Consider the following 14,754-nt stretch of genomic DNA (forward strand, 5'->3'; position numbering starts at 1 on the left):
TCCTATTCCGCCTGCTATCTTTTCATCAGCTGCGAAAACAAAAGGATAAAATGAGAAGTGAGATGAAAGCGGGGAGGGCGTTCGGAGAATTGGGTGAAAGCTGCGAGAGTAAAGAAACAAAAGGTAAATTAGACAGTTCCTGTGCGGCGCAGGTTCCAGTGAAGCGTTTGCTCAGCAGAGCCCGTAATCACAGAGAGCACCGCAGCCACGGGAAAGAGAGCGCCGACGTCAGGGTGACTTGTTAGCGAGGGAATTTGATCAAATGCCGGAGCGGGATTTGATCTGTGACACTTCATCATCACTCTGAGGATGCGGAGAGAACGCGGGTTTAGGTTGGAAGGGAAATGACTCATTAAAATCTAGGACTCACCCTCTTATGCACAAATAAGACGCAGATCTTATGATTATAATTCCATCATCCCGGAAAATGAGGCTTCTGTTCTCGGTGATTGCAAAACAATTTTTTCCGCAGCTGAAGATTCCCACTGAGTTTACACATCTATTATTTAGTCGTGTCCCCTTTTTTCACAAAGAGTATTTTGCCAAACTTGCAGTCCTACATGCACACACACACACACACACACACACACACACACACACACACGCTCTATTGTTCGTGCAGCTTAAAACACCAATTGTTATTGCATGGTACAGGGTCGGCTGAATATTCCATTTTCATTTCATTTGGCCTTCTTGCTGACTAAGTGTTGATAATTCATCATTCGTCTGGGCCCGGGGCTTATGAATATGGATTTTGGGTGGTTTATTAGCACATCTTAGGAATGCATTATGGGAAATTAGCAAGAGGAATGAAATTTGCTCTTTATAGAAATTGGGTCGCCGTGTGTGTGTGCGTGTTTGCGTGCTTATGAAACGCAGTGAACTTCAACTCCCAGCCCGATTCTGTGAAGTTACATCACTGCCGTTTCGGAGAACTTCCCTTCCCTTGATTTGTTTCAAATCTGAAATGCTGTCCTTTCATGTGCCTCTGTAAAAATGAACATGACAGCGACATCACACAGCACCGTCACCACTCCTACTGCTGCTTTCTAAAGAAACCAGAGCTGAAAACGTGTTCATTTTCTCACCAGGCATGCATCGAGCAAAGCAACATGCAATCAAATCCAATCATTTTTTTTGCTGCAAAGCAAAACTCAGTTTGTCATGTTTGTTATTTAGCTGGTTTAATTTCCTAATGACTAGTGACAAGCTAACCAAGGTTTGGATTTACAAACACCTTGTTTATTGGACATCCTGTCATCCTGCCAGGCTGGAGACTTTACCGAGGGAGTCAAAATAAATCCGCTAGCAGGCTCTAAGCTCTGCTAAGAATGATGGATTCTCTGCTGTAATTTGCTGCACCTCATACCAGGTAAGAACAATCAGGAAACAGCTTGCCGTCCAAATCACAGTTTGTGTTGTTGTGCAAAGGTGCCCAACCATGAGAAGCTGCTGTCTATCACACGTCAACGCGTCGGAGTGTTAAAGGCTGGATGAGGATAAGACAAATGCATAAATATAACAAATCAAATTGTTGCTATGGTTTGAATCACCATACACCCTGTCTATGGATTCATCCTCACCTTGTCTCTGTCTTCCACTAGATCACTCAGCAGGTCGTCCATGTCCAGGATGCCTCCTTCAATGTACTCCAGATGGTGGGTCTTCACTGAACTCTCCCCATACTGCACACAAGGTAAGCAAAAATTAGAAATTCACAGAACAGTGTTTAAAGAGAGAGAAGATGAGAGAAGAGGAGCAGTATTTTGTATAGGAAGCTTTCTTTTTTCCGTTTGTAGTCCAAGAAGTACGTATTGACCAATCACTGTTAAGCAGGCTTTGGCTGCCTTCAGGTAAACAGTACGTCTAGAGAGCAAAAAAGGCAGGACACATTGGCCGAGATGCAAACCCGCAACCCACCAGCTATCGCCTGATGAAAATTTAGCTTTCTGTTATCTGCTATCTGTTTATAAAGATGCTCATCAGACTGGAAACACTCAGTATGTTTATATGCAGCTTGAGAAAATCGAATTATTGGCTTAGTCCGACTGAAACCGGACTTTTAAATGCACGTAAACAGCTTAGTCCGACTGAAACCGGACTTTTAAATGCCCGTAAACAGCTTAGTCCGACTGAAACCGGACCTTTAAATGCACGTAAACAGCTTAGTCCGACTGAAACCGGACTTTTAAATGCACGTAAACAGCTTAGTCCGACTGAAACCGGACCTTTAAATGCACGTAAACAGCTTAGTCCAACTGAAACCGGACCTTTAAATGCACGTAAACAGCTTCGTCCGACTGAAACCGGACTTTTAAATGCACGTAAACAGCTTAGTCCGACTGAAACCGGACCTTTAAATGCATGTAAACAGCTTAGTCCGATCGAAACCAGACTTTTAAATACACGACACTACACTACATTAAAAAGGACACAGCACCACCTATCGAGGCGAAGTCAAACATACTTGGTCAGAAATCCGATTTTCTCTTCTGCATGCATACTCAGACAAGACGAAGTCTGACTTGACTGATTAGCCGAACTATGAGTTTAGCTCGACTACTGTGCATGTAAACGTACTGAATGACAAAGGAAGAAAAACTCTTGGCTCGAATGTCGGTTATCCAGATATCTGCTGGAACCCACGAAATACTGGCCATTTGCCCCAGAGGCTAACGTGTGGTTTTTACTCAAGGTAGTGTCCCTGATGCAAGCTTTGCATACCAAAGAAACTGCCCCTTTTGCATCCAGCATGGAAGCTCCAAAAGTTGTGGCTTGCACCTTTATGTTTTTGCAACCAGGTGCCCACTGCACACGCTGAGGTTTTCAGTTCAACAGGGACGCATTCGAGGGAAAACTGGCAGAGCAGGTTTGCCTGTACAGACATCTCTGATAATCTCTGATATCAACCCTTCATTGAGAGACCACAGGGACAGTTAAGTGGCCTTAATTTGTTGGAATAAAATAGCCATCACTTTGGGGAAAGAAGAGGCTTTTTGTCGCAAGGAGATGGCTGTAAAAACTAAAAAACAGTCTCATGGAAAGAGCGGAGATCCGATGGGAAACAAAGCAGTATGAAATCATTTTGACTTTGAGGAAAGGGAAAGTTATAATTCCAGTACACAAATGCAATGTTTGGCGATAGATGGGTATACATTTCTTGTAACATTCTTCTGGTAACACTTGATTACTTCTTGCTTATCCATAGAATATTTTGTTTGTACACCGCCTGGTGTTATGGAGCATATTGTAACGCACATTAGTGCTGTGAATAAAGCTTCAATTGTCATCAGACCATTAAAATAATTAGGCCATTTTACCCGGTATAAATGTATTGTATACAGCAAGAAATGGGGCACAATACTAAGAGTCAGTCAACATAATAATCACACGTATATATCCAGAGCCAACAGCAGGTTTCCCTGTTCGTTTGGCAGGTACAGCAGCAACAGACAACCTACATCCCACTGTACATGCACAACACTTAGTTCACAGAGCACAGCTTGTACAGAAGAATGTGAGGGTGAGGAACTTTTCCAGTTTTGCTGCTCTGTGGGGAGCGGTGGTGGGCACATTCCACACCGGTTTCACTGTCACCATGAAGACAGAGGTCAGAGTGAACACACCCTGAGAGCAGGAAGTACCCTGAGCCCAGCGCTCCATGCATTGTCAAAGGGAACAAGGACTTTGGACTGAGCTGCAATCTGAAATCTGTGCGCTGTTAGTGAGAGAAGTTCATGAACAATAGCATCTTCCCCTTTTTGTGTCAGGGCGATTGTGACCTCTGAGAGAAAGTGCATCTATTGACAGTTGCAGACAAGGCTGATGATAAATGGCGTAAATTACGAATACAAAGTGAAACAGGATGTAATTCCAGCCTCCTGGATGGGTCACATTTAGCCTTGTTTAATAAATACTTGCATTTCTTTTCACTGTTTCTATTAAAAGTCATTTCTAGAGTGAGAAAAGAAATCTTTGACAAGCCTTATCTTTTCTAACAATGTGTGCAGTAGAAAATGGCCCATTAGGAACTGCCCATACCAATAAGCAATCTGTCCAGAGCAACACAAGACTACATCACCAGCTAAATTAACAGCTATAGGCTATAAGCCTCGGAGGCTGGAATGAGTTTGGCTGAGACCCAGCGAGCGGCTCCTGCTGTATCACTGAGACCCGCTCTGAATGGGCTCCTTCTTGCTCCGCTGCATCCGAATGTGAATTATGGGGCACGGAAAAAAGAGGGTGTCTGCTTTTCACAATGGGCCAAGTCCATTCTCTTAAAAACAAATGGTTGGGAGAGTCTGGGATTTCAATCACAGGAATAAAGCCAGAGCCTCCCTTTCTTCACAAGTGCCCATAATGCCAGCACCAGAGCTGTGAGAGATAGAGCAGCAAGTAATCTGGAACTACAACTAGCATACCAATAAATCGGCTGCGGTTTTTCACACAATGCAATAGCCTGTTGATATGCAAACAGCTGTGCCCTCCAGTGATCCAGGGCCAAGAGCATACTGTCACTGTAAAACTGTTTGAAGACGGCTTCATGATAACTTGAATACAAAAACCCAACAGTAACCTTAAAAAGGAACTCCAGTATTTTTCAACCTGCACACTATTTTCCTTTTTTGTGTGTGTGTCTAAGTGACTTATGGGAACAACTATTTTTGGAATTGATCCAGTATTGAGCAAGAATGCTGCAGATAGCAAAACAGGCTACGATGTCACTACCTGCTACATCAATTCATGTCCATTATAAGTGCTTCTCTGTGCCTCAAACAGACTCAGACCGTTATTATGGAAAAGATCCTACAGAAAAATGAACGTTTTTTCCGTTGCTTTCACTTGTTGAGGTCTGTTTTGTGTCCAAGTCTCACTAAAAGGGACGAAATGTTAAGCCATGACATCAATCCAATCTCACTCCCACAGCAACGAGACACACCAGCGGCAGCATTTTTTGACACTACAAGCAACTGCCATTGTACGAACAGCAAGAAAGTCCGCATAGGGCGAGCAGGAGGGGAGGTGGAGGTCAAACAAACTCCAGACTTTCACCCATGAGCCCGCTGTTTGTCTCCCCTGTGAAACCAAATGACAATCGAGTTGAGTGTGCTAGTGTGTGACGCATACTACGCTAGTGAGGCATGAACCTAACCACGTACTTTTGTTGCCTACACCTAAGGAAGTAAACCTAAAAACGTATGTGTTTATTTTGCTAAGTCTATGATAACTTTATTTTGTACATGTAGCAAGTGCAAATTGACAGGCCATCCCTGTGCGTCCAGAACTAGCACTAAAAGGTTACCTAGAGCATCATAGCTTGACATGTAAGGCCACTTTCCAACCACTGGTGTTTGACGAGTTGGGAGTGAGCAATTGTTGAGGGTACTAAGAATCTTTTAGACAGGAGTAAGATACACTTTCTGCACTCCAACTATTACCGGCTACAAGTCACCTCTCAAGGGATTTCAGAACTTCCTGTAAGCGAGACTTGGACACAGAACAGACTGAAACAAGCTAAAGGTACAGACAAACGTTCTCTGTAAGGTCTTCTCCGCAATGCTGGTAACGCTGCTAGCGGCAACCCCCTCGATCAGTATTGGATCAACTTCAAAAACTGTTGTTCCCATTAGTCACTTACACACAAAAGCCCCGTTTCCACCAAATACTTTCGGTATGGTACCTTTGGAACCAGAAGTACCCTTCAGACACGGTACCTAGAGTCTAGCCTTTCCACCGCAAACAGTACCCTTAAATGTAGGAGGGCTTGTTGTCACTCACTGCTCCGTCCAGCACTTTGCATTTCCTCATTTTCAGTGACACAGAGGGAAGTCTGCACCTCGTTTATTGTCCACAGCACATCTGCTACTGACGAATAAACGGACTGCAGTGTTCACAGCTTCACCTTTTAGTACCAGATCTGTCTGCTAGGTACCCCAACAGAGGGGGACCGAAAATGGGGACGGTACGGAACAACTCCGTCGGTACCGTCCACAACTTTTCACAGAAGAAACAGAAAAAAAGTGTACCGAACTGAACTGTACCATACTACTCAGTGGAAATGGGGCATTGGAAAACAGGGTCCAGGTTGAGTCCCCCTTTAACACATGGCCCAATTTAAGCCTGTGTTTAGTATGTGACTTGTATCTGGAAACATTTCAGGCCTTGTGATCACAGGCTGGTACTTTTACACCTGGTATTAATGTGTTCTCGTTATAGATCTCAACATGAAAATGGGATAGGTGGACATAGTGAATCTAAGGTAAATGCTAAAAGATTACTATTATGAGATTGTGCAGCACTGAAACCAGAATGTATTTTAAATCACAAATGTTTACTACAGGGCAGCACATGTTGGCGATGTTGACGCCAGTGGAGTGAAGACATCAGCGCAAAGCATTTACACCTTGCCAGAAAAACTGGTCCAACCCGAACGACTGCCGGCGTTCTCCTGCCTCTCACTGACACTGTTTACAGTATGTGTGAGAGAGTGTGTGTGACAGCAGAGGAGGGAAGCACAGTAATTGGCTCTCTTGTGGTGACATCACATCACCAGCATTAAGACACACACCTTAATGAAATAAGAGGTATTAGTGTGATTTTCAGGGGGGGGAGGATTAATTCACATCAGTGGATTAGAGCACAACAATGCCTAAGTGTTAATTAGCGTCACCTCTGCAGGCTGTGCCGGAGCACACCTGGCATACTAGTGCTTCTGTTTCCTCAGCCAGAACTCCAAAGGCCTGAGAAAACACACACTCCTCTCTTTCTACCCGGTGATGAAAAGGGATGAATGTATGACACTTCAGAGGGAAAGTAATCTATAGAGAGGAAAGAGGGGAGCAGAAAAAAACTCTTCAGAAGTCCCTCATTGTCAATCCCTTGTAATTCCCCTTTGTATCTTGAACTCTTCCCATGACATAAAAAACAAAAGGAGTCGGGAGTCAGTCAGTCAACATCGAGGAGAATTACCGTGACAGTTAGAAGAGTAAATTCCCCGCAAATTACACCATTAAGTCCCCCACCATTTAAAGCCATATCTCTCCCTCTCCCGCTCTCCCCCTTTTTGGTAGGCAAACATGACACCACTCGAGAACGGTGAAGCGCTGAGGCGATTAGTGGAGCTGCAGCGGTTGGTGGTGGTGGTGTTGGGGGTGCTATTTCACACTTTGATCCTGAGAAGAATGTGTAATTAAACAGCGGCAGGAGCACGGTGTGGATTTAGCTGTGACGAAAGCAAAATGTCTTTAATGAACGTGTCGATGAAGAACTGTCCTCAGGTCGGATCCGTCAGTGCGAGTGAAAGGAGAGCTTTCACTCTGAAGTAGGAAGACAGCTTGACCTCAGCAGAGCTTGACAATACAACAATTACAATGATAAAAGCTAGTGGTAATGTGTGTCAACATAGTTATAATTTCTGCCAATATAATGCCCTAAATCCTCCACAATGGACCTGTCAGTAGTTTTCAATACATTTCTGAACACTTAAATCTGCCTGTGAATGATTTGTACATGTTTACAGTATAATCCCTCAAAACTAGCTCCTCCTCCTGCAGCTCCCCCTGTCCTAAGCCCCTCCCACAAAACAACCACAGGCATATGAATGCACTTCATACAGTAACCCAGTGTTTAACATGTAGAGCTACATTCAACTCATTCCCTTTTGGCCCAAATTTGGTCAGCAAAACCTCCAGTGCCAGATGTCACAGCCCCAGTTTAACCTATGTAAAGGCAGCAACAGAAAGTTTGGTTATCAAGCGAGGAGTATGGGCTGTCCGGTTCACCCTGGCACTGGGGTTTGTACTGGCTGGAGCTGAGTTGCTGCAGCTGCTCCCAGAGCTGCTACCCACTCTCCTCACAGCGTAGTGGGTTGTAGCATTGGGGTGTGATTCAAGGCTCTAGCTAACGTTAGCTACATAAACGTGACCCTGAAGCCGCAGCTGTGAGCCTTTAGCTCCAGTTAGCAGAAGGCTAAACTAAAAGCAACATTTTTTGTCCATCTCTGAAATACTTCGCTGACATTGACACATTTCTTTTGTTCACCGTCAGACTCTTTTTTACGCTCTCTTTTTGACAAGTCCGTCTTCCTTTTTTGGGTTGCTTTGCAGTGTCGGCAGATGTTGCCAATGCTGGAATAGCAACTTTCTTTTTCTTTTTTTCTTTTGTTTTTTTTTTTTAAAGATATTTTTTGGGCATTTTTAGCCTTTATTTGACAGGACAGACAAGCGTGAAGGGAGAGAGAGAGGGAGTGGCATGCAGCAAAGGGCCACAGGCTGGTTTCGAACCCAGGCTGCTGCTGCAACAGCCCTGTACATGGGGCGCCTGCTCCACCACTAAGCCACCAACGCCCCGAGGAATAGCAACTTTCTATGAGGATCTACGCCATTGAACATGCACATGCATCTGCATTTGTGGAACAGCCAATAGGAACACCGGGATTTTGCCCATTGACACTAAAATCAAACTTCCTCCCCAGCTTTAATATATTCTACGATAAACTTGTATTAAGCAGTTTAGGACAACTTTTTTTAACCTTACTTATAAATAAACTCCTTGTGAAGCAAGTCTAGTGTCGTCTAACAATGCTAGATTTTTGCAGCAGATACTGATGAGTTAGAATAGAGAAAAGAACGTATCAGTCAATAATTTTTTTCATAAATACACAATATAAAGACACGTTTTTGATAAGAATCTATTAAATGTGGCTTCCAACAAGCACGATAAAGTATCTGACAAATTAAGACCTTGGTTCATGATTCATTCATGTCTCATCTTCTCAAACATTTTTATAAAAACAAAGGACTGCATATTTACTTCCTTCCAATTGCAATATTTAAAAAGCCTGGTTTTTGTCAGGTACTTTTAAAGTTGAATAGAAAATTTGAATGATCAAAATTACCTCAGCAAGCTGCTCTGTAGCTTTACAGTTATTTGAACTAGGTGGAGTATTTTCCCCTTGGGGAATAATAGAGCTAACACAATTTAAATTCACAATACACATCTAGAGACACAGTCTGATGAATGCAAACTATTTCCCCGAGCACATTGACACCCAGCCAGGTCTTACATCAATGACACAATCAGCCTAACAAAAAGAGAAACAGCAGGTTTGAACACTTACGTTTAACTTGAAAAATGCCTTCTGCATAGCGGAGCTGTGACGCACATACCAACCCACACGGGACAACTCCTCTCACTCCCACATTCATAAGAAGGAAGGCAAAGTGTTCTCAGCTTGTTTAGTGCTCTGTCAGGTGTCAGCACCGAGTTGGTATAGGGGCTGTAATCTGAACTGCACCTGCAGCAGACAGACCATGAGACGGAGAGAGACAGCTCCAGTATCTGGCTGTTTCCCCTGAGAACGCACAACACTCACAGTCTACATGCTGGTCCCCCAGGCGATAGTCTTAGACTAATACAGTGATCCAGAGACACAGGGATTATTCAGCTGTTAGCAAGACTCCTCACACCTGTAACTGTGCACTACATACTGGACCTTAAAGCAGTGTTGCGAACTTGGCGACTTAGATTTCACAACTTCTTAGACCCTCTTAGTTTTTAAGAAGCAACTGGCGACAAATTTAATGACTTGAATTTGTGTATTAACTGTTAGCAGAACGAAATTTTCAGGTATTTTGGCATTCATCAAGAAGTTAGTAGCTCCAATCTTTTCGTAGGCACTAACAAAATCTACACCTGCTTCTGAGTGCTCGTAGCGCTTGTGTAAGTAAGATATTGCACATAAATAATCCTTGTCCTTAGTAGAAACTACCGACTTAATACAAAATTGGAAAACGCTGTTCTTGTTCTTGTTTATTTAATTATCACAGACGTGACATGGGAGACGTAACTATTCTTTCAAATTAAGTTTTGGTTTAAAAAGACTGGTGGACGTGGGAAAGCAATTCGGGGTGTCTCCGCTCACACCGGGCAGCTTGTGGACCCGAATCTGTCAGAAAGTTTGGATGGAGACAGTGCGCTTTTTGCCAGACTATCTCTCTTGTTGTTAAACTAAACCGTGGGTTATCGCCGACATTAGACTGCCTGTATTAAGATGATTTAATAGTGGTTTCTTTTCACAATGGAGACATCATGCTGCACGACGAGCCATGCTGACACTGCTAACAGATCTAACAGTGCTAACAACGTTTGCAGCTCAAAATTTGGCCACCTACTCATCAGGGCGACCTGCGGCAAGACTGGAAGGCAGGCACAATGTTTCCACAGCAGCCATGTTGGGATAGGATGATGTTACAAGCAGTAATTGCACAATGAGTAGCACCACTAGCTAAGGTTAGCTCCCACCAGACCCGGGTGGCGTACAGTGCAAAATTAAGTATTTTCTGTGTTTCACCAATTAAAAGATTTGATATCTCTATTCCAGTGTCTCAAATGTGAGAATTTGCTGCTTAAATTTACTTCTTGAATTCAATATTTTTGGGTTTTGTACTGTCTGTGAACAAAACAAGTAACATCACAGTCATTTAGGGGAAATTGGGATTAGCAGATTCACTGTTTTTTGGCATTCAAATCACACCTAGTTTTTCCTTTATTGAGTAACTATATGGATGACAGATGGAAGTTAAGATTTAATTTTAAGTTAAACAATTATATCAACTCTTAAGTCTTAACACCTCAGGTGCAAATCTTTACACAACTCCCACAGTCTTCATTACATGCCACAAAGGCAGTGATAGAATAAAGTGTGGATAAAAAAAAAAATCTTTTATCACCATGACAATGGCACGTACACTCCTCTTTTACAAATCGCACTGTATAATAAGCAGTCATTTCCTGTTTGCCGTTAGTTAGAGGCTTTATAACTTAACACAACTGTTTTCACAACAATAGACATGAAAGCAGCTGAACACGTACAGAGTCACAGCTGAGATCACATTAAAAGAACCTGCTAATTAAGAAGGTTTACGTGCCATTGCTGCAATGCACCGAGACTGTGCAGGATCCTGTTCGCCATGCATAAACCAACACACACACATTTGCAGTGATTAAACCCAGGTTTTTGACACTGTCCCTGCTGTCAGCGGTGAGGCCGAGAGTGGAGAAATGTGCGGTTAATGTGGGCGCTAAGTGGATTCTGCTGGCAGGAGCAGCCGGCTCATCCGGTCACATCTATTTGGCCCTCTCTGGCAGCTACAGAGCCGGACTGTCCTCGTGATGATCTGCCTCTATTAAGAGAAGGCAACAGACTGCTGAGTCAGCGTCTAGCAACTGGTCTAATTAACATGCTCTGTGAAAAGCAATCAAGGCCTCGGTGCATTCTAATCACACACTCACATTTAGCCTACTTCAGCTTGTGCACCGCAGCGTGTCTCGCAGAGGATCAACAGAGACCGCTGGGCAGAGTGGGCATGGCTGTGGCTGTCAGTGGAGCAGAGATGTGACAGCTCAGGGGACACTGAGCTAGATGAGCTCCTCTATGTGTGTGTGTGTGTGTGTGTGTGTGTGTGTGTGTGTGTGGCTACCTAGGTGTTTGTGAGGAAGCAATCCATCCTGCCATACAGCCGCCCCATCGGTCCTTCCATCCCTGCATCCGCGGCCTCTCGCATCTCCACAAGCCAGCCTCTCGCCTCGCCGAGAGGGAGGGTGCGTGGGCGGGCTGAGGGGGGCCCAGCCAACCGATAAGACCGGGACCTGTCACCAAACCTAATCCCCAATCACTCAGAGGACAAAGCCTCCTGTCCGCAGCGCACATCCCCGACTGCGGCCACATTGAGGACATCAAACGGCAAACTTCCACCTGCCCGCTGAGATACCAGGGCTTAAACAGGCGGCTATTGTACAGTTAAGACAGGCGGGGCTGCTGCCAGCGCCACTCACATCCTCACGCACATCAGCACCCTATCACGCTGGGACAGCATGCACATACGAGGCAGCTGATTAATAAAAGGTCAGTTCTGCAGGATGATTAATGTTGAAGTGATTGCAACATCAGGGAGCAGAAAACTGGGGTTTACATCTTTGTGTATATGTGGGACGCTCAAAACAACAACCTACAACAACGGTCTCTTCTTCTTCATTTCTTAGAATGACCTTCAACTGTAGGGACGGGGATAGAGAACCCATCCCAGTTGAGAGCTGGTTCCAAATTGTCCAATTTCCAAACAGGAAGCTCCCTTCTTGAGCTAATCAATTCCCATCCCTATTCGACTCCCATCACAACAGGTATTAACTTAGTGCATCCACATGTGTAAGACATGGAGGTCAAGAGAGCCACCACATGTTTTTGTTGTTGTTTTTCAGTTGAGGCATGTGACCCTCACACCCCTCACTCATAATCCAAAAAAAATGTCCCAGCTGCATTGCATTCTGGTCTATTGAGGCCAGCTGGTCATCTCCTGTGATGATTTCTCAATTCCTCAAACTTAAAATATTAAGAGTACCACTTGTGTGAGCAGATGAAATATCCACTCTCTTACAGAACAGGGTGCCTACATGTATGAAACACTTTTATTTATACTTTTAAAGACTTTTAAAGATAATTTAGGACTGATTTTTTTTAACAAATCATCTTATTCTTACTCAAAGCATTAAGTCCCAAGCAGAGGTAGCTTTTCTGTAGTAATACGCTTATTAGAGTGAGTTAAGTAAATCTATATTTTGGAGACAGGTAAATGTACGTATAAAAGCATAAAGACAGTATTAGGTTCAGTGGTGTGTTCAAAGATTTGTGACATCAAAATGTTTGACTTTCAAGCTGAAAAGTTTGACTCACTTTAACAAAATAAATTGAAAGGTGGGTGTATTAAGTTAAATGTTTGCCACAATTAAGAGCTCACAAATTCAAATTTAGGGCCTACTATTATTTCATTGTTATTCCAAAATGTAATTTAAGGCATTTTAAGACTTTTTGAGGACCTGTTTTGTTTTTTGTTGTTGTTCTCGTGGGGGTGTTTTTCATGGTATGGTGGATTAATCCTCCAATTTAAGGTGGTTCAGCAAAAGGTCCAGTTTTATTTGTGTTTTATGTTAAATTCGGTGACAACCACTATTTTAAAAATTGAATTAAAGACATTTTAAGGACCTGTTTTGTTTTTAGGTTGTTTTTTGTTGTTGTTCTTGTGGGGGTGTTTTTCATGGTATGGTGGATTAATCCTCCAATTTAAGGTGGTTCAGCAAAAGGTCCAGTTTTATTTGTGTTTTATATTAAATTTGGTGACAACCACTATTTTAAAAATTGAATTAAAGACATTTTAAAACTTTTTAAGGACCTGCAGACACAATGTAGCTGTGTAGTTGTGTTTGCTTAGTTTTTCTTGGGGGTTGATGTTAAGGTGGATTAATCCTTCAGTTTAAGGTGGTTCTGCAAAAGGGCCACTTTTATTTATGTCATATATTTAATTCTGACAGAAACCACTTGAAGAGAATGCAAAGAATGCCAATACAAGTTTCAGTGTAAGCTAGCAACACCCAAAAAACTTAAATAGCAGTCAAACTTTTCTATAAATGAGACTTATTATTATTTGCATGACATGTACAACTCCAGAAAAGCAAACTCAACTGTATTTAATTAACAAAATAAATCAATATCTCAAAGCAAAGACTACAACTTCTGTCATTTAAGCTAGCAGCTAGCTTTAGCATTGTGAGCACAGCCACTAAGTGGTCACGTGACACACACCTTGACCAAGGTATGGCAGTTAGTCTTGTAAAATGTGAAGAATGAGTGCAATGAAACACTTTCTGTGTTAAATAACAAGGTGTAAAGGTGATAAATGGGGGGATAAAGTGAGTGGAGGTATGAAGGGTGTTTACCTGCTCCAGAATCCTGAGGTATCTCCGCGTGGCTTGGTCGACTAACACCCGGACGGTCCACCCATCTTTACAGGGCACCACCACCGCGGTGCCCCCGAAAGTTACTGTCACCTTCATGGCAGCTGTAAACACAAATATGTCTTTCAAAACACTTCAGTGGTTGATTAATCCAAGTTTCGGTGTCGTCTCGCCCGGAGCTGCTCCCTGTGTGAGCCGGAGAAAGTCGCACCTGTGTGTGTGTCGAAACTGGAGCAACAGGTGTCTCAGGTCGGGATGGAGTCACGGAGGAGTCACTCGTCCGCTGTCACCGAGCTCAACTCTCGTTTAAAACCTCACAGGACATTTTGTTTTCAGCCAAGCCGACACGAAACAGCAGCTACAGCCACACAGAGTGACTTTGTGTCATGTGGAGCCCAAACAAAACAAACTGCGCGAGGAACCCGGAAGAAATCACAGCGGCTCCGGCACTCCAGGAAACTACATTCCCCACTGGCACACGCCTCATCATACTTTAGTTAACTGTTTCTTTCGTGTGTGTGTGTCATTACACACCCCAAACTGTTTCTATACACATTCTTTTATGTGTTTGATGCAGTTTAAATACGAATATCACGTTTTTTATAACATAAAACAAAAAGACAGGGGCGGACCTGACACATTCAGGGCCCCGGGCAAGCTTCCCCTGGGCCCCCCCACCACCCTAAAAAAAATAGCAAAACTCAAATATACAACTTTGCTACTAAATAATTATAATAATAATTAACAAACTAAAAAATAATACCGATAATTATTTACCTAAATATACTAGCCGACACATATTTCTGCATTTTAAAAATAAGGAAATAAAGGAAGAGAAAACAAAAATGTATGAAAGAAGGTAAAAATAGTTACAAGCTGTGTGGAATTTATCCTTTTTAATTTATTGAGTGGGAAAATACTAAACAAATATTTCTCAAATAATGTAAAAAAAATTAAATGGAATTT

The 14,754-nt window shown here is 43.0% G+C and overlaps 1 protein-coding gene across 1 annotated transcript in view; it reads right to left on the reverse strand.

Annotated features, from left to right (window-relative positions):
• The window catches only part of pard3ba (par-3 family cell polarity regulator beta a), a 217,656-nt gene extending 203,415 nt beyond the window's left edge, over window positions 1–14,241 (reverse strand). Inside the window, exons 1-3 of the mRNA XM_049570235.1 lie at window positions 14,000–14,241; window positions 13,771–13,892; window positions 1,584–1,685 (exon numbers count right to left, since the gene is read on the reverse strand). Coding sequence (XP_049426192.1) covers window positions 1,584–1,685; window positions 13,771–13,887 — 219 coding nt within the window. The 5' untranslated portion in view covers window positions 13,888–13,892; window positions 14,000–14,241. The remainder of the gene's footprint in view (window positions 1–1,583; window positions 1,686–13,770; window positions 13,893–13,999) is intronic.
• Between the last annotated feature and the right edge of the window lie 513 nt (window positions 14,242–14,754).

Source organism: Epinephelus fuscoguttatus, linkage group LG24, assembly GCF_011397635.1.
Source record: "Epinephelus fuscoguttatus linkage group LG24, E.fuscoguttatus.final_Chr_v1".
Classification (NCBI taxonomy): domain Eukaryota; kingdom Metazoa; phylum Chordata; class Actinopteri; order Perciformes; family Serranidae; genus Epinephelus; species Epinephelus fuscoguttatus.